The sequence below is a fragment of the Taurulus bubalis genome (assembly GCF_910589615.1).
Source record: "Taurulus bubalis genome assembly, chromosome: 6".
Lineage (NCBI taxonomy): Eukaryota > Metazoa > Chordata > Actinopteri > Perciformes > Cottidae > Taurulus > Taurulus bubalis.
Window position 1 is genome coordinate 23,057,654 of NC_136594.1, and position 20,768 is coordinate 23,078,421.

A 20,768-nucleotide genomic window follows, 5' to 3' on the forward strand; every position below is an offset into this window, starting at 1 on the left:
CTGACATTAACTGCTTTACACTTATTTTTTTATTAACTCGGTCTTGGCTCATGTATTTAACACAATACAAATCAAATTTGACTGGATGTAAATGAAAAAGCTTTAAATCAAGAAAATTATGGATTTTATTATTTAATAATGGCTTTCAGTTTTTGATGCACAAATGATTTAAATCAATATCTCTATAGAAAGCTAAATCTATAGGTAATTACAGAAACAGGAAGATAGAAAAGCCCAAAGAGGCAGTGCGAAGAGAGAGAGAGAGCAGAGAATTGAAACAGGGACTTCCCTGAGCCTCCATCATCTACAGGGAGATAAAAAAAAAAAAAACACTCTCACACACAGCCTCCCACACACACACGCACACTGTGCTGAGAGCTAGCAAGGGGCTTTAAACAGCTTCACACTATAGAGACAAAGGGACTGTAACTTGCCACAATGGAGGAAAACATGGATGAATCGCAAAGCCAGAAAGGTAAGACGGAGGAATAATTTCCGCGTCTCATTTGTCTTTAATCAGTTGTGCCTTTTGTTCTGCTCATCCGTTCCTCTCGGTATCATCATGGGATTCCTTTGTGTGGGCAGTGGGCAGCATACATGTCCCGAAGAGAAAAAAAAACACCAGCCCAGATCTTTGTCTGTGCATTTAATGGCCACAAATAGCTCGTTTTCCTCATCATTTCGTTTCCCAGCAGAACTGGAACGATCTTCATTGCATTTTTAATCATGCCATCTATATGTCTGCTCGTGATAATAACACAGATTATATAACCCTGTTCTGTTGTGTGTGTTTTTTTTCTTTCTTTTTCCTTTTTCACGAAGGGATGCATGAATAATCGGGTTGTTTGGGTTGAGGGTGAGAGGAGATGGCAGACACCGGAGGGTTGCTGTTGTTTTGGAGACTGTACTGACAGATGGATGGGCAGATGGATGGATGGACGGATGTATGGATTGATGGCAGGGTGGATGGAGGAGTGGGTGGGAGTGGCAAGGGGGTGGGGGGGGGGGGCAGGGGTAGAAGAGTGTGGGGCAAAAGAAAGCCAAGTGGTTCAGTGATTGATGCCTGCATTGGGGCTTTCTTTGTTAGCCTTCATTGTTGAGGCTGCACGCTTGTCTGAACGCCTTTTCCTCCCCTTTTCCTCCCGCTCTCCCTTTTTTTTTCTTCTTCTGCCGTCCGTGTCACTCCCTACCCGGTCCCTCCATTTTCTTCACATCTCTCCATCACTAGCCCTCTCCCTTAATGTATTTTTTCACCTTCAGTTGTTCTCATTCACTATATTTCCAACTACATTCTGTCTCTTGTTTTCTCTGTCCATCTTTTTTGGACTCATCTCATGCTCCCCATCTCACTCTGTCAGTTCCCTCCCTCTCTTTCTCCACCCATTTTTTTCTGTGCCTATTTCTAAATTCACACATTGAAACATAGGTAATCTTTCGCTGTATGTTCTATTTTTTTTTCCTTTTCTCCCAGATATCATATTCATGTTTTTCATCGCATTTTTACTGTTGTTGCTGTCAGCGTTAAAAATGGGCGTGTCCATTTTCTTCATTTACCTTCAGTCTGAATTCATCGTAGTGTTGCTGCGTAAACTGGTTCGGAAATGTATTCGAGGACGGATCTGTTTAATGCAATTAATTCCATTTATCGCACTATTTACGTTTATTAACACTGTATCCATGGTAACACGGCTATCGGAATTGTATCCCGCTGTGTGATAGGCGGATACGTGTATTTCTTTTCTGGAAGGAACCTGTTTTAGCCAATCAGAAAGCCAACTGGGGAGGCAAGATTTTCCAAGCAAACCTGATTTTTTATTACAGCCATTTTTCATTTTATTCATTTTGCCACCAAAACTCCTTCTGTTCCCATCCAATCCCAAATCTGCGTCATTCCTTTTTTTTTTACATCCTCCTTTTCTTGTCACCCCCCCTCCCTTATCTTCCTGTTTTATTTTAATGAATGGGATGCGCACATCTAAAAAAATACAGGTGTGTTCCCGTGTGATGAAATAGGGTAGGAGACGACAAGGAGAGCTGGAGTACGTGACTATCAGAATAAAGACTGAGGCAGCAAGTGATGCAGAGCGGCTGTTGGAGACATGAAGAGAGACTTCTGTGCTGGATGACGTACATGGACTTCATTTTGAATTGATGAATCACCTTTAATTTAGTGTTTAGTATCGATGTGTTGAGACTTTCACATTTCTAATGAGGGGGATGCACAGTTCCGCATCCAGACTATGTGTGAAATTGTTTCTATGTCAGGGATCTGGTCTGGGTCTTAAATCAGTTGAACACAAGGTCTGACCCTTAATCTTGTGTCACAAATGGTTATCAATTATCTGCCCTCGTGATCTTCTGACATTTTGGAATAACTCTGTTTTCTTTTCTTATGTTGCTGAACTTGGCTGAACACATGAATGACACGGATTTGCCGCCGGCTAAAATCATGAATGATAACAAATTATTTGGGCAAAATGTAGAATTCTAAAGTCTGATTAGTCTTCTGATTATTATACAGCATGGCCATAAGCCTTGCCTAAGTCCAATATCATAATGTAAATGGATTTAATGAATTATCTTGAATTAGCTAAATCAGGTGAAAATGTAATGATTACAGCACAGTGCAAATGAACTTTACCCTAACCAGAGTGATCAATACTGCTGATTGTGTTGAACAAGAGTTATACATCATATGAATTGGACTGATTAAAAACAATTAAAAAAGGTACGCTGTACAGGATGTAGATAATGGAATCATTTACACTGAATATTTGCCATACATTGTTTGCTAGTTGTTTCACGTGTGAATGTATGGAGCCAGTTTTTATTTACCACACTGACAGCCATTCATGTGCTGTTTTTCCGCTTGCTGATTTCTATTATCCAGACATGGTGCACCTCACAACTCATACAAATTATTGTGTATTCACAAAATACATTGGATGTACCCACCAACATGCTGTGTGTTTCACAGACCGTATGCGGAGACTTTAACTGGGTGGTTTGGAGTGGGATGGTGTACATATCTATTGTAATTGTATAGGGGGTGGTCGGCAAGCAGACATGACGACCAGCAATGAAGCTAAGCGACACACTGCTGTGGACGGGGATAGCAGCACAGCACATTTTAACCACCTAAAAGAAAAGTCCACCAAAAGCAGCAATATCAGTTAATTGTATGCCGTATTTAAAATATTTTCCAACGGAGAACTGAATTGACACATATCTGAACCTTCCAATCGGATGATCGGCACTTTGATGCCCCGGTTCCTTTAGTCCACATGTGGAAGTGGCAACATCAGTGTGTGAGTGGGTGAATGCTGACAAGGCAAACAAACGAAAGTCAATTTACCATTTACACCTGTTGTTACAAATGGAGTTGTGGGGCTTTGAATAAAGCACAGTTCACTTTCAGTTCAGTTCCTGATCAGAAAAGGCTGTCTGGCGCCAAGTTAAAGCTTTTAAAATATTCTAAATGTAGCATATACTGAAGCGGGTATCGATTTGTGCCTTTCGTTTAGGTGAAATACGTTTTCCTGCTGGCCCCGTCCACAGCGGCACATTGCTTCACACCCGGGCTTTAACAAATAGCTTGACTATCCATAGGTACCTCATACAACCCTATTTCAAATCACCCAAACTATCCCTTTATTGAATCTAAGTTAAACACATTAACACTGAGGAACATTGATGGTATGTGCTAGTATGTGCATGGCTGGTTTATCAGGGATACCTTAAGTGGCCACTTCCTAAACCTGCAGAGGCCCATTTGAAAAATGCCTTGCTCCTTTATTGTAGAAGTCAAGCGGAAAACCGACAGGAGCCATGCAACAGAAAGTGGACTTTGTGTATTCGCCTCGTATCCATTTCAATATGATGACCACTAATAGAAAGCAACTTAATGGAAAGAGGAATAAGTCAATACAAATTGACTTGCAGGCCCACAGAGGGTGTGAGGGGTGAAGAGCATGGCGGAGAGAAAGAAGCAGAGGAGGAAGCCGTGGCAACAGTGAGCTCTGCTGTATCTCTCTATTTTCATTACTTTCCATTCATAGAAGAAGAAAAAAAACAGCTTATCAAAAGGTCCAATCTGCTGCCCGTGAGTGTATGGCATTTACACACGACGAGCAGCTGGCTAACTGGACTGCATTATGATTAATAGTGGGTGCAAGAGGTTAACACAAACCTTGATTGCAGTAAAATGATTACTCTGCTCGTGGTCGGTTTGTCCAACCAACTCTTTTGATCCAGATATCCTCAGTTTCTGGGCAGACCGCCATGAAAATTCGTGCACCAACACCAGCTCCAAAATGTTTCTTCCTACATAACACGTATCAAAATATAATGGGCAGATTGCTGTCAAATGTACTGAGCACATATTAGATACACTGAGTTTTTTCCATCTATTACCACCCGTCATCTTTCAAAATAAGATTCCTCAAAATCTGATGAGCAGATGGACGTGTTTTTTTCCAGGATCGTTCATCCTCCCAAGGGTACGAACGTTTGTTGATCGCGTGTCCTTCCCTCTCAGCTCTTCATCATCAAGGCTCAAGGACCAAATGTATGTGCCTGTTGCTGGGTATGGTGCTTTGTTAGATGTTTTTTCAATGCACAGACAAAGAGAGAGAGAGCCACCTACACTACGAACTCAATCACCCACAAAGGTGTGGTTTTGTGACTCTCAGTCGCTGTGACACACCATGAGCTCGCAGTGTGGGTTTCATCAGAGAATCCTCCTATATCACAGAGGCGGCTGGCATAGAGTCCCGGCACTGTTGCCATTTAGCTAAAGGATGGATTGGTTCTAATTCTCCAATAACTTTTTTAGTGGGGATTTTCCTTTTCACAGATAGAACATCTTGCAAATTAATTGTAATTTGAACAGTACTTCTGTATTGTATCTGCGTCGTTTCCCTTAAAGGTCTGAAACGGTGTTCCAGAGGCTCGCTCAGAGGGCTGTTCTGAATACTTGTGTTGAAAGAGAATGAAACTGGAAAAAGTCAATGCAGAATAGCTCCTTTAAGACAAACTGTGTTCCTCTGGCCCATTTTTGTGTATTTATAGAGTTGTGGGAGGCACATTGTGGCATACCTTTAATTCGCCTCAATGCATTCAATGTTTTTTGTTTTAACGTCATGAGGTAAATGCATAGCTCATCTAGAATGTTCATGATTGTTTGTTTTTTATAATTACCCACATGATTGCATTTCATTTTGGCAAGTAAACATGAGTCCTTTCACAATGTCAGCTGGTTAATGGCGTAATGTCTCCTGTTGACAGCCTGCTTGAGAATCGTCTGCCCGTCTAAAAACGCATCCATCACTGAGATATGATTGGTCTCGCTGGGGCTTCCCCCTCCTCCTGTCTCTTCCCCAGCTGCTCTGCCTCCTCTTTAAGTCAGAGTAGTCATGAGAAGGAGGATGCTGCTGGAGCGGGACTGCCCTCCTGCAAAGATCACAGCCGATACTGTCAATAACAGAAAATAGGACTTCATTATCCGACATCAGGACACAGTGGACACTGGTGGAGACCGAGGACGCTCGCTGCTTATTGACTTGTTCTTCTCCTCCAGTGGCTTCAGAGGCAGCTGAACGATTCCTTGGTGATGAACCATGTATTCATCCGGTCCACACTGTGTACTGGTCTCCAGCTACGGGGAATGTAGGAGGAATGCATCCAGCACAATAAAGTATCGACTGGGTTCCTTGGCTGCTTTAACAACTATTGCAGCTGTTCATTTATTGTTATTAATAAACCACCGGATCAATGAATAATACATCACATACACACAACTCAGGCGCTGTGAGTGAGTGATGGATGCAGAGAGGAGAGGAGAGATTTGTTTGGCAGCTATAGAGAAACATTTCAGGAGTCCATGGCAGCAGCGTTTACTACCATTAACTGTGTGTGTGTGTGTGTGTGTATGGGGGGGGGGGGAGGGCCCACAGAACATTTCTACAATCCTAAAAAAAAAACATCTCCAAATCTACAAAACAGTATTATCTGATTTGTTTTAATAATCATATATCAATATTTTTCTGGGTTATACTTTCATGGGCCGAACTTGTCATTTTCTGTTAGAGCAGGCCTTTGACTATTGAGTACATCTTCATGGGGCTGTGTGTGTGTGTGTGTGTGTGTGTGTGTGTGTGTGTGTGTGTGTGTGTGTGTGTGTGGGGGAGAGAAAGAGAGAGAGAGAGAGTGCGAGAGATACCTCAGTAATCCTCTCTCAGAGCTAAGACAGTGATCCAGACAGACAGACACAAGCACACACACACACACACACACACACGCGCACACACACACACACATACACACAAACACACACACAAACACACACACACAGCAGTGTTTTAGACAATCAGGTTAGACAGCATCAACTAAATTGCTTGGCAAATGATCACCAAGTCTCAGTGTGAAAGTATTAAAGTGTGTGTTTGTGTGTGTGTGTGTGTGTGTGTGTGTGTGTGTGTGTGTGTGTGTGTGTGTGTGTGTGTGTGTGTGTGTTTGTGCGTGACCCACACCCAGATAATACACGATTATCTGGAACAACATGTTGAGTCTCATGATTTGGTCATACTTGTCCTTATAGATGGCACTATAAATACAAAGGATTGATTTGTGAATATGAATTAAGTCCTGGTGGTGGTATTAGAATAAATGAGAAAATATTCCTCTGCAGACAATGAAAATTCATGCCGGATGTGTTGGATGGACAGACAATCACCATCATCAGGCCAAGACGTTGCTGTCCTATCATTCAAAATATACTTTAATGTTGCAGCAAATAGATTATTGTTGTGATAGCACATCTAAAACTATTTCCTTCTCCCTAAACAAAGAAATCATCCACACATGGCTGTTTTTAGTTTTTTTTAGCCTCTCCCACTTTTTAGCAGGTCACAGCGTCTGTCCTGTGTTTGAAGCCCAAATACGGAAATATGGCGAGGATTATAACATGACTGATATCCAGGACACATTCAAAAACACACACACACACACAAATATAACTGCACCGTCATAAACATGCAGATATGAAAATATTTCTACGCAAGACACAAATACATGGCATGAATCCCTTTCTCTTTAAAAAAAAACATTCACACATGCTCGTAAAAAAACACATTAATATCACAATGTCATAATTCTCCTCTCTATGCCTGCCCATCTGCCTCAGAGTTGTTGCTACGATGTGACCTGAATCTGATTCTTTATGAATGGCTTTTATGGCGTCAACAACAGGAAATTATTCAGGTGTGTGTAAAACAAACCCTTTGGGAATTCTGAATAAAATTGAGTCAGTTTGGGCAAAATGGAACCTTCCTACTGGACATAGCAGACATTTTTGTTCCTCCGTAACGACGCATATTTAGTAGAGAGGCACGTTGAAATTGAACATTGATTATGTTCATAAACTGAGACAATCATGAAGCTGACGGCTGACTTTGTGTTTATGGAAATGCTTTCTGTTGCTTTGTGTGTGTGTGTGTGTGTGTGTGTGTGTGTGTGTGTGTGTGTGTGTGTGAAAATGTGCATTAGTGTGACTGTAGCGCTCACAGAGCGCACTGTTGCCATGACAATGCTACAGGCAAAGTGGGTCAGCAGGCTCCTGCCACACCCCTGTTGGCATGGCAACAAGGCTGGTCCATTAAACCTGAGCAGCACGATGACTCACACACGGACGCACACACACACACACACACACACACACACACACACACACACACACACACACACACACACACACAGGAAGAGGGGGTAGAAAAGCGTTGTTTGTGTTTCTATAGGACTGCCGCTCTGTCTACATGCATGGCTCCATGTGGGCTTATTACAAAGACTGTGTGTGTGTGTGTGTGTGTGTGTGTGTGTGTATGTGTGTGCGCAAGCTGATATGGATTTATGAAGAAAGCAGTAGACATTACAGCTGCTTGTGAGGCAGAAACATCTGTCCCAAAACAAACCACCTTCTCACCTTAATGTACATCACAGCCTGATCCCACAAACATATATGTGACATGACCACGACAACTAATTACACGGTGGTTTGTCATTCTTTTTAAATCACTAAAAGAAAATGGCAAAGGAGAGTAAACAGTTTTTTTGTCATACTGGACACACACACATATTAAATGCAATGCTCAAAGCCAGTGACGTAGTTTAAACAGTGAGAAAGACTTCTGCTAGACAGCAGGGAGGGGAGGAGTCCAATGATCACATGACTTTCCACCAGAAGATTGGTGTTTGAGAGCGGTGTTGTTGAGTTATTGAGTTATTGAGTTACATTCGTGGCGTATTTTACTGTACTTTTTGTTGTTTGTTTTGTTGCCAAAACATACATTTCAAAACTTATTTTAAGCCCAATCGTGACATATTACGATATATATATATATATATATATATATATATATATATATATATATATATATATATAAATATATATATATATATATATATATATATATATATATATATATATAGATATCTATATCTATATCTATACATATATATATATATATATATATATATATATATATATATATATATATATATATGTATAGATAGATAGATAGATAGATAGATAGATAGATAGATAGATAGATAGATAGATAGATAGATGGATGTATACTTTATTCATCCCCAAGGGGTAATTTGTTGGTCACAAAGCAAAGTTACATAGAAGACACAAAAATATCAGGAATGAAAGATACTCAATATATACAACAAAACAGCAGAGTGTACTCATTTAGGAAATTAAACAATAAAGAAAGTGCAAAAAAATGCAAAGTATGTGCAGTGTATATGAATTGTATGTACGTATGTACAGTGACTATAGACAACAAAAGCGGTGCAAGGGCTATGGATGTTGATGTTGAATAAATTGACGGAGGATCTGGCCAGAGGTGATTTATTACATATGTATTATATATGTTGCCTAAACCTCATTTTAAGTATTGGGCTGGTCATTCTACATATTTCTGTGAGATCCCCTGCACATTAGAAGAAACTACACAAAATCAAGAGATCAAACCTTGTGGAAATCCTTTTTCTAGCTCGAAAAGATTCTAAATAGATTTCAATGCAATTAAGATCATTTTTTGATTCAGCATCTAGCAGCACGTCGTGGATCTGCAGCTAAAAAGACGTCCACGGTGATCGCACCTGTCAGATGTGGTGGTTAAACCCGACCCGACCCGACAATATGGTATTATTCCCTGCCCTCCTAACATTACAGTATACATGTTTTCAAGGAGAACACTTTGTAATAAAGAAGGATATGTGGGTTGTTGAAGTATTTGTGGACGGGGAACCTCTGCCCTGTACTGTGGCCTCTACCCTCCCTATTCTAAAAGAAGACAGATTGCCCTTTATCTGATTGCGACTGCAGCAAATCACCTTTGGAAAGGCAGCACACAAGTGAACATGTCTGCTTAAATCCTTTTGTCGGGGCATCACTCAAGGCCGCTGCACAATGATACAATGTTGCAGGCGGAGAACTCTATTTGACCACGTCAAGACATGCCAAACACAGGAGGATGGCGTAGAAAAGACAAAGAAGGATCACAGGTACATCTTCACAAACGCTGATGAATAAATCAAAGTTTTACTAGATTATGGGTCAATAAATGTGGTCAACACTCGTCTCTCACTCGTTTCCTCGGTTTCCTTGTTGTCTGTTCTCACTCGTAGCTCTGCTGGTGAAGTCTCTGTCTTACTGCAGAGCATTCCTGCTTTAGTTCCTTTACAGTTTTTGTGTGGACATCACAATAGTTGTGTAAAACAAAATACGCATCGGTAAGAAAAGGAAAGTTCTCCATTTTGTGTCCATCGTCCTCCTCCAACCCTCAGACTGTGACTTCACACGTCTGATACCGCCGCTGGACACGCCGCTCACTAATGGCGTCAATAGCAGCTGCTTCCTCCACATGCAGCAGGAGCAGAATTATAAAATGCAGAATCTAACTGCACAACAGACCCAATCAAGTAGCCAACGCGGGCGTCTACGTCATCGTTTTAAAACGTATGCAGTTCTGCCGTCCACACTACGAGGTAACCCCGGAGGCTTCTCAACCCCTTCGTTTTGGATGCTCTAAAACTCCGGGGTAGTGTGGACGCTCTGTGTAAACTCAGCAAAAGATATGCGTTTTTAAATGGAATACAGCCTTTGAGACCCTGAAAGCTGGCATTAGCAATAACGGCTCAAATCTGTCTCGGTTGATTCCAAGTAGCCAGCAGGTTGATATGATTGAATTTAGCCTCGTCACATTCTGATCCAAAAAAGCCTGGTCCAGTGTGAAGCAGTAGAAGAACTTATACTGTAAATCCAGTTTGATTCTCACCCGTATAATGGGAGAGGAAGACATTTAGTGCGCTGTTTGGAGTACCATTGTTTGTATGAAGTCTCTTTGTGTTGAGGGCTTTGTTTGTCTTTGAGTTTTTGTATAGAAATAAGCTGGAAGCCCCATAAATCTATTGGATATGCTTCATCATTTAAGTGGCACCATCCAGCTCACGGAATACGTGTTATGTGAAAAAGAAAAACTCTCACAGAGTTAAAGGTGCAGTTCAAAGGACAAGCAAACACTTTCTGGCAAAATTTTGGTTTTAGTTTTATGTGAGTGACCTGACCAGATTTTTATCGGCCCTAATACAGTGGAAATGGATTGAATTTGTTTGTGGTGCTCACCGCACTGAAAAAGAATGTGCTTCAATAACTTCAACAGTAACTCACATTACAGAACAAATGCTGTGGCTCTGGTTTAATCAGATCTTTTCAAAGGGATCCATTAATGGAGGGAGAACGATGCTCTAACAGCTTGTTTGCCTCACCTCTCTGATAAGTGGCCTCCAAGTGTAATTTAAAGCTTAGGGCGGTTATGTACTGGACACAGAGATGGAAGTGATATTGATTGTCTCAGCTGACTCTGGGTCAGATGGCCCCTAAGAGTGGTCGTGCAGCTGCCACAGAGTGATGTATGTCTCTGCATTGTGTCGGCAGCGCTTCAGTATATTTATGGATACACACGCAAACCGATCATCAATCAACTCAAAATGAATGCGGTTGGGAAATGTTTAGTAATACTTTTTTTCTCCATTGTTAATGGAGTTAAATATTTAAAAGTAAATTCATGGGGGAAGGAGGTGGTGCTTGTGTCATTGATTTGCATTACTTCCTCTACTTTGTTAGAAAGATCTGTTTTGTTGTTAGTTGAATATAACCAATACATTGTTTATTAAAAGCTGTGTAACTCTCTCAGAATTGTGAATCCTAAAGATCTTGTGCTTACCTTATATCATCATTATCATCACGTGTATGCTCACCACCGGCTTTCCGAATCATTGTACTAGTATCGATTAATAAGAACTTGTTTTCATTGATTTTCATCATACTGATTTCATGTTAAGATGCCGTCAACCTTACAATCCTGTCTTTGTGTCAATGTTCAGGCTGCAAGGAGTGCTGTGAGCGATGCGTGGGCAGCCTGCCCTGGGCCTCGCTCATCGCCACCATCCTCCTCTACATGGGCGTGGCCTTGTTCTGTGGGTGTGGCCACGAGGCTTTGAGCGGCACCGTCACCATCCTACAGAACTACTTCGAAGTCATCCAAGCCCCGGGAGAAACGCTGGATGTGTTCACCATGTGAGTGACTCATCTTTCACCTTCATATTCTGCAGGATTAAAGGACCTTACATGTGGGTTTTCATGAGCAAAATGATGATGATTTGGAAATTACATGACATTCCACTCATGCCAAATATGACTCATCACAGTCAGAATCACAAGGCAGTCTCTTTAGGTGCATTACTGGTTATGTAGTAGCTTATTTGTCCATCACTTTTGCAGGGACCATTGCCGCCTTTTGGGGGCTTTCAAATAAACACACAACAAACTACAAACAAAATAAATAAATGTGTGGAGAGAATTGTGCTAATGCCTTACTCTATCAGTGGTGGAAAAAAACAGCTAAAGACTAAAACAAGGGACATGATTCAGAAAATTCTGATTGTGTAGCTTGCATGCTAATATGGACATATATGGAAGCTTATTTCTGTCAACATTAGCTGTAGTCTTTTTGTTTCTCATAATTGTTATAAATGGAAAGAAATAGTCACACAAATGTGAATATAAGTTATCTGACCATAGATCAATACAAGAGGAAAAGTCCCACGCACTGCAAAAACCAAGCCCCCAATCCAGATCCGGACTCATACTCCATCTTTGATTATTATCTCTGACTCATATTATAGCTACAAATAAAATGTCAAGATGCAGTCTATATAGCATGAAATAAACAATGACTTATTAATCACTGGCACTGTGTGTGTGTGTGTGTGTGTGTGTGTGTGTGTGTGTGTGTGTGTGTGTGTGTGTGTGTGTGTGTGTGTGTGTGTGTGTGTGTGTGTGTGTTCTCTGCACAGTATCGACATCCTGAAGTACATCATCTACGGCCTTGCTGCTGGATTCTTTGTGTTTGGGGTGCTGTTGCTGGTTGAGGGCTTTTTCACCACCGGAGCTATCAGGGATCTCTACGGGGAGTTCAAGATCTCCGCCTGCGGACGCTGCCTGACTGCATTCGTAAGAAACATGTGTAACCCGTAGATTTACTTTGATACAGTGACATTTTAAATTATATTGTTACACTTTCAGATAGAGAGCTTGTAGCAAGAGGTTTTTTGGTAGTTTGCCGTAAGTGATCAATATGTGATCAATATGATAAAATATGAAAAATATGATAAAATATAATTTGACTAGTCTTATCATTTAATTCATATCCTTATATGTATTAACGGATAAGACAAGTCAAATTATATTTTATCATATTTTTCATATTGACCAAAACCAACAGTGAATTGTGAATTGTACTTACAAGTATTTCAGGTGAATCTCATGGAATTATGATATTTCGATAATGGGATAGGATAATAAATCACAATCATTAAGTTGATGAATCTTGACTCTTAATTTAGTGCATAACATATTTAGTCAGCAGGCCAACAAGTTCAAGCAAAACCAGCAACCTGCCAGTGCTCAACGATAAATGTTGCTTGCACCTTTAATTTATTTGGTTTACCAGTTTTTTTATATAAAAAAACCCGTCTTATATTCTTTTAAAATGCATTGATGTTTTTTCTGTATACAATATATCACTGCTCAATGTTTTGTGGTGTTTAAGAACATGCTAATAAATATGTCACACATGAAGAAATTACACAAACGTCCCCTTGCACTCAAGGATAAAGTGATTAGAATTAGGTGGTGACCTGTGACCTCACGTCTTTCCCATAAACTTTCTCGTAAATGTGATATCTCAGAAAAGAGAGGACATTTCTTCAAATTTGGCACAAATGTTCATTTGGACTGAAGGATGAAGTGATTCAAATTGGGTGGTCAAAGGTCACGGTGTTCTCGCTAAACACGCTTTTGGCCATAACTCAAGAATCCATATGCTAATTATCACAACAACATGATAAAGGAAGGACGTGATGACATTTCGGAGAGACAAGGATGTAAACTGCTGCATGACTGGTTGTCGTTGATTGATATATGAAATGACTTATATCGTGATAGAAGATACTTTCCATTCTAAATGCAGTAAATTAAGTAAATCACTCCTTTCATAATTATGAATACCTGTATAAAAGCAATAGGCAACTCATACATAGTAATGTTTCACTGTTTTAGTCACACCACTGATAAAAAAGTGTCACTCATTATATCTGTTTCCTGTGTTTGCAGTTGATGTGCTTGGCCTACCTGTTCTTCCTGGTATGGCTTGGCGTGACAGCATTCACCAGCCTGCCGGTCTTCATGTACTTCAACGTTTGGTCCATGTGTCAGAACGCCAGCTTGGTGGAGGGAGCCAACCTCTGCCTGGACCTGCGTCAGTTTGGTGTGTGCCATCTCTGAAATAGATGGAATGATGTGTTATATATCAATCTATTGTAATATACGTTTGTATCGCAGAAATAGTGAGTCCCATCTCAGCATTCTCTTGTGCAATGTTATTACAGTTATAACAGCTGACATTTGGCCTTTGGTATGTTGGGTAAATTCCCAAATCCAGTAATAAGAAAGTCATGTAATATAAATATAATGTATCTGGTAAGGGAGACTCAGCATTGCATATGCTTGTATGCCACAAGGTGTACTGACTGCTTTCTATGGTGAACAGATGACAGTAACTATATCTTTTGGCTTTCTAAGTTCAAGCTTGGTCAACAATGACAGAACACTGGGCAGAACACTGTGCTGTTCTTTTTTATATTTTGAAAGAAGCAACTCTATTTCCTCCCTTTAGGATTTATTAAAGTGAAAATGGTGTCCTTATCCACAGAAGTTGTTTTGAGTGCCAGTGAAGAAATACCGGTTCTCATAATACTGGACCGCTGGTTGGTGCTTGGGCACCAATATTAATGAAATAAGCACAGATTTGCACTTTCTTTGCAATTGAGAACACCCTGGTTTATGGTTCTGCCAACATATTAAACCACACAGTATTAAAAGAATGGTTCCGTCTCATACACATTTATACATGTTTTCAATACATATTGTATTTTAACAACATATTATGACGATATATTATTTTCCAGCTCTGTCCACCATCTTATTCTCTTCAGAGTGCCCACATAAAACAAGGAGACACACCCAGAGGCATTTCGTAGAGTATCTTTCATCACTGTCCTCGAATGTCCAACGTTTTTAACTGCAAATGGACCTCCTGTCAGCAAACTATTTAAAGTATTTAATAAACATTTCACATGGAAAATAATTACAACATTTCACTTGAATACAATTGCTGGTTCATGAAGGTGTGGATTCCACACTGTGATCATTTCCAGGTCGCTGCATGTGAGTGTATTGCTACCAGCAGCACACTGTTGTCACACTGTACAATACCAGGGACCAACAGTGCAGTACCAGTGAATCATACATGTCAGTCCATTTCATTAATGAAGAATATATGTTTCTAATATTTCTGTTTATCAGGAGTGGTGACCATCTCTGAGGAGAGGAAGCTGTGTACCGGTTCTGAGAAGTTCTTCAAGATGTGTGAATCCAATGAGGTACAGACAGCAAATATGATTTGTGACCTCATGACAAAAAGCAGAAGAATGTAAACTCAACCAGAAATGGCTTGTGTTGTGTGTTACAGCTGGACTTAACCTTCCATCTATTCGTGTGCACACTGGCGGGAGCAGGAGCTGCTGTCATCGCCATGGTGAGGACCATTATTCTCATATCTGATTACTAATTGCCACTGATTGCTATGACCTCCAACCCGGGGGTCAAAATACAAAAGGAAAAAAATGCTCACAAAGCTCATTGAAACATAATTCCACCAGTATTTCAGAATGACAGTGATCCAAAAACTGAGTTAACTAGGAGGGTTCGGAATCTGAAATCTTTCGAAAAATGTTTTGTGGCAACTAGCCTGCTCAATATTAGAGGTAAGACAATACTACATAGGCTCACCGTTTGGCCTAAACCGCTCTACAAAAAAAGGCATTTTATTGAAAGAATATTTGAAGCTACACTCAAAATATTCAGCCTGCAGCTTTAACGAGGGGCCTAGATCTACCAAGAAGCAAATTTGTCAAATGTAATGAACACAATCACGCATTCACACATATTACGTCTGTGTCTATCATCACAGGCTTACCTTTGAATTTATGTTAGGGGCTATACTAAAACTATTTGGGGAATAAGCCCAGGCAAAATGACCTGGCAAAGCCACTGCTCAAGGTAATACCGTTTCACGTTAGCAGGCAGTGTAGTGAATGTCCACATCCCCCAAAGTCCCCCCAGAATGCTCGCCGTGCTTGTAGGTAATAGGCCCTGATCATCGTTGTGTGCAGCTTTAATTATTATTAATATCATATGGCGTTCTGTGATGCACCTCAGTGGGATCAGAGGCACTGTCCATAATACTGATTAGTTTCCTCAGCATCCTCTTCTCTCCAGAACCACTCCCAGGACAGAACCAGCTTTCCTGAGGAGCTTATTCAGTCTATTAGCACCAGCTGCCTCCACCCTACTGCCCAGCACACTGCAGTGTAAAAGATGACGCTGGCCACGAACAAATGTTAAAACATCTGCACTATGCTTCTGCAGACGTTTAAAGATATGAGTCTCCTGAGAAAGTACACTCCTTGTACAAAGCCTCTGTGTTTAAGTCCAGTCCATCCTATTGTCTTTGTGGACGCCCAGGTATTTGTAATCCCTGACAATGTCCACCTCTGTTCCCCTGATGCTGACTGGGTTCGGAGGGATCCTTGCCTCCTAAAATCCTCCGGCTCTTTAGTCTTTGTGATATTGAGTTGCATGTGATTAAAATTCACACAACTCCACGAAGCTGTCCACCGCAGTCCTGTACTCATTCTCCTGTCCACTGCTGATGAATCACGAGGTAGGTTCATCTCCTGCTGGTGGGATGTTGAACATATAGAGTATATTAAACATGGTAATGTGACAAAGAGTCCTTTTCATATGTGTGCTTTAGGCCACGGGTTCCCAGACTTTCCAATGCTAAGGCCCCCCAAATAGCATGAGATTCAATATTTCTGTTTTCAGTGATATTTATTGTTTGTAATTGTATTATATATATATATATATATATATATATATATATATATATATATATATATATATATACATATATATATGTATATATATATATATATAATGTATATACATATGTATATATATATATATATATATATATATATATATATATATATATATATATATATATATATATATATATATATATATATATATACATCTTACACAAACCTGCACTTAAAAAGTGCTGTCCTGTATGTGGTCCATAGGGGGCACCATAATTCAACAAAGGGAAGAGCTCGGTCTCCACAATAAAGCTGCTGTTGTCTCAAACCTGCACCACAGAAGAAAGAAAAAAAAGTCTGTTCCCTCCCAAGAAATAAAAAGTGTTAACAATAGAAAAGTGTGATTCAAATATTTCATTTAAATTTTAACTCATATTTAAAAATGCTCTACCATATTTGTTGGTGACTTAGGAGCATCAGAAACAAACCATAAACATCATCTCATATTCACTTTTCAATGGCAAACACTTATTTAAGCATCAGTATCATTTGCATTCATTTGGACTCCTGTTTGTGGCCACTGGATGAGTATTCTCTCTTCCTTTAGTTCAGTTTAGTTCTCATCCATTCCTCCATCTGCTCTTTCGCCATTGAATGCTACACACTGACTAGCTAGTCACAAACTGTGTTAGTGGGTTGTTGAGAGCTTTTTTACTGAAAACACCTCCCTGCTGTGGTTAGAGCACGGGTCAGTGACAATGTCGATGTAAGCTCGCTATGTATTGTGTCTTTTCAAAATAAAACTTCACAGGAGTGACTGACGACTCTCGCACTAGCGAGAGACAAACGAGTCACGGGACTAGCGGCTAACGTGAATTGTTGTCAACAACTATACAACCAAATGTCAACTCCACTCTTCATTTTGCACGGAAACGAACATATTGGTGGAGTATTTAGGGTGTGGTTTGTTATGCATGAAGGCTGCGGGTCACTCTGTAGGAACTAAAGGGGTTTTTTTTGCACTTATTTAATAGTTGAAAAGGGACAACGTCACCAGCTGGAATCAAACCAGGGCGTGTTCGCCCTCAAGATGCAGTGTGTAAGATCTGGCCATATGCTCCAAGCAAATAGGGGACAGCATGTGCTGGGTCCACTCAGTCTAAATCCACAGTCATCAGTTACTTTAAGAAAAGCCCACTACTAACTCAACAGGGCAAGAATACACAGATTGAGGATGGTCTCTGCAGTAAGCTCATATCAGCTGATTTGAGACCCAAGTCTACTCGGGCCTGCTTGAGCCGCTCGAACGTGAGATCTGTTCCTCCAGTCTGCTCAAACTCAAATGCTTGAGGGATTATGTTTAGCTGCAGGGTGAGCCAATGCTAAAATAAAGTTATTTTTGTCCAGAAGTGGGTTGAGCCTCATTAGTGTGGTTAGGCAGCTTAAAGATGGACTGATGGGACTGGGTGATTTCTCCACCTCTTTTTTCTCTCTTCTATCTACCTATGCTGTTTAGTGGTAAGAGTGATGGAATTCATCCATCGAGGGACTTGCGGACAGTTTCTCCAAATAAGTCCAAACTGCATGCACCTGGCAGAATTATCCTTCTGTCCACACACCTGGTATCTATTGTTTCAGCAGACCTTGTCCAAGCTCTGGGTCTCATTGATGTACAATTTGAACTAAAGGTGTCAGTATACACAAAACAAACACACGAGAGGTTTGTTTTCTGGTTCACTTCATATTTACTTGAATCAACCGTGGCTTTTCCTCTCTTCCTCCAGGTCCATTTCCTGATGGCTCTCGCTGCTAACTGGGGCTACCTGAAGGACGCCAGCCGGATGCAGAAGTACGAGGATATCAAATCAAAGGAGGAGCAGGAGCTGCATGACATCCACTCTACACGCTCCAAAGAACGTCTCAACGCTTACACATAAACACACACCTACGAGAGAAACCACACCCACATTACACACACACACACATACAAGCTGATATATGCACACACAAACACAAACAAACACACACACACACACACACACACAGGGCCTGACAAAAGCCTAAGGATAGCGGAAACATACAGTACACACGTGAAAGAAGAAAAAAACGACAAACATACATTCAAAGACACAAATTAGGACATTATTAGGCCGAAATGATATGATGACACAAAAATGACACACAAAAAACACACAACAACATGCAGTAGATCATTGGCTCAGGTGATCTGTGCTAACACTTTAGCATCCTGTTGGTTTGCTTCATATTCGTATTAATTGAGTGACATGTTTACCATTACCTTCAAAGTGAAAACCAGCAGAGACCAAACCCTCCTCAGAGGAAGTGGTGCTGGTGCTGGCAGATTGCATACTGCTAATAGTCCCCGGTAAAAACTCCATAATTACTAGATCGCTCAATTCAAATTGTTCCAAAAGGGAAACATGGCTACATCGACTTTAGAGAGTTCCTGATATTTCACTCTGAAGTCATAAAGGCCTATGTTTACCAGGGCTGGCCTCTACCTTGTTGGGCCCTAAGCTTGTCTACCCCCAATTACCCAAAGTAGCTTTGCAGTGTGTGAATGTGCAGAACAATCAACTGGGACTGGCCTAAAATCACAAAGAAAACCGAAATAACCCTGGAAAAGGTATGAAAGAATTTGTGAAACAATATAGCACAAGAAACCTACAAGAAATAATAACGACCAGAAGAACCCAAAGATTTTTGTTTAATTTGAATTCACTTGTTTGTGGTCTTAAACATCTGATTAGATTGGGCCACCTGTGCTTTTTTTAAATTTATTTTTTTAAGTGCAAATATTTTGTTAAGATGCACGTGATCATCATAGCTTGCTGCAGAACCGCTACGAGCTGTTAGCATAGCACACTGAAGTCAACAATCTACAGCAGACACCAGGTCCAGTTAGGTGTCTACGAGCTCACCCCGTAATGCGGGGGGCCGCGGATGCAGGCGGTATCTGCCCGCCGGCATCCAAATCTGCAGTACAGACATCCAGACTTCATCCACGCAGACACTCGCGCACACACACGTAGATGTGGCTGAATGGTCGGTGTTGTGCAGGCAGTGTTGTATGTTGTTGTCATGCTGTGTCGTGTCGTTTCGCCACATTTTGATGACTGGTATTGCAAAGGAATATGTGTGCCTCCCAGGTACAAATGGGTAGCTTTGATAAGTTTTCCTTCCCCCAAACCTCCCCATCCTCCTCTTTCTCCGCCGTGTGACCCTGTTCATCTTGAGCCCAGTTTGATTAGCTGTTCCACATATTCTTGTTCCGCATACTGACCGGTACGTCCCACAAGTGGCCATTTGTGGCGCAGGAGGTTGAGTTTTTTTAAATGAAATGCAGACTTAAAAGTTGATTGTAATTGTAATAATGAAACCATATGCTGATTGAGGAAAAAACCCTCAAATATTGCTTTATTTGTTCTCTATATGATATGTCGGGCTCCGTAAGGTCGTGTGAACTTTCGGAGTAAAACCACTTCCAATTTTTTCAAATTTGAAAGCAGCCATTTCAAACACCTAATGAAACAGGGCTTTGTGTTCTTCCCCCCTCATCCCAGTTTGTTTAAACTGACGATTTGTCCTCAGAAAAAGCACACCTTAGCAGCATTACGTCTTTTAAAAAGTGGCATGTTCTCATCAGTCTGATAACTAATGTTTTTTCTCACTTTTTAAAATGTTGCCACATTTTTTATCAGTAATATATATGTATAATATTAGCCTTGTGTTTTTTTTTAAATGGGGCAGGTTTGGGGTTTTATCACTTTTACATTTGTATGTAATGAATCTGTGTTTCAGTGTTTCTGCACACAAACAAATATACGCACAAACACACATACACTTGCGTATACACCAATTGTCTTCTTGAGAGTTTCAATTCTCTCCTTTATGTTTTCTTTTGTACATTTTTCTCTCACAAGCCCCAATATACGACGGCATATCATGGCCATTTTATAAAAAAAGATAATTACGGAGACGGGGGAGGGTGGTAATAATCTGAGAAAATAGTCACAATTTCCAGTTTTGATTTAAATTCATGAGAACAAAAGGATGTTCTCTGAGATTTAAAGTGACTTGTCTGTAAATTTGCCACTTTATCCTGAGAGAACATCCATTTTTTTCTCATAAATTCACAAATGTTATCTGAGAAATTCTGAGTTATTTCTCAAAAT

General features: G+C 40.5%; 1 protein-coding gene across 1 annotated transcript; it reads left to right on the forward strand.

Moving 5' to 3' along the window:
• Positions 1-438: 438 nt before the first annotated feature.
• LOC306738409 (neuronal membrane glycoprotein M6-a-like) lies at positions 439-18,509 on the forward strand (the record flags this gene model as incomplete). The annotated part of the gene is made up of 7 exons (XM_079220258.1): positions 439-475; positions 11,452-11,644; positions 12,424-12,580; positions 13,742-13,895; positions 14,993-15,069; positions 15,159-15,224; positions 18,357-18,509. 7 exons carry the CDS (start codon positions 439-441, stop codon positions 18,507-18,509), a joined length of 837 nt encoding a protein of 278 aa, XP_079076384.1.
• Between the last annotated feature and the right edge of the window lie 2,259 nt (positions 18,510-20,768).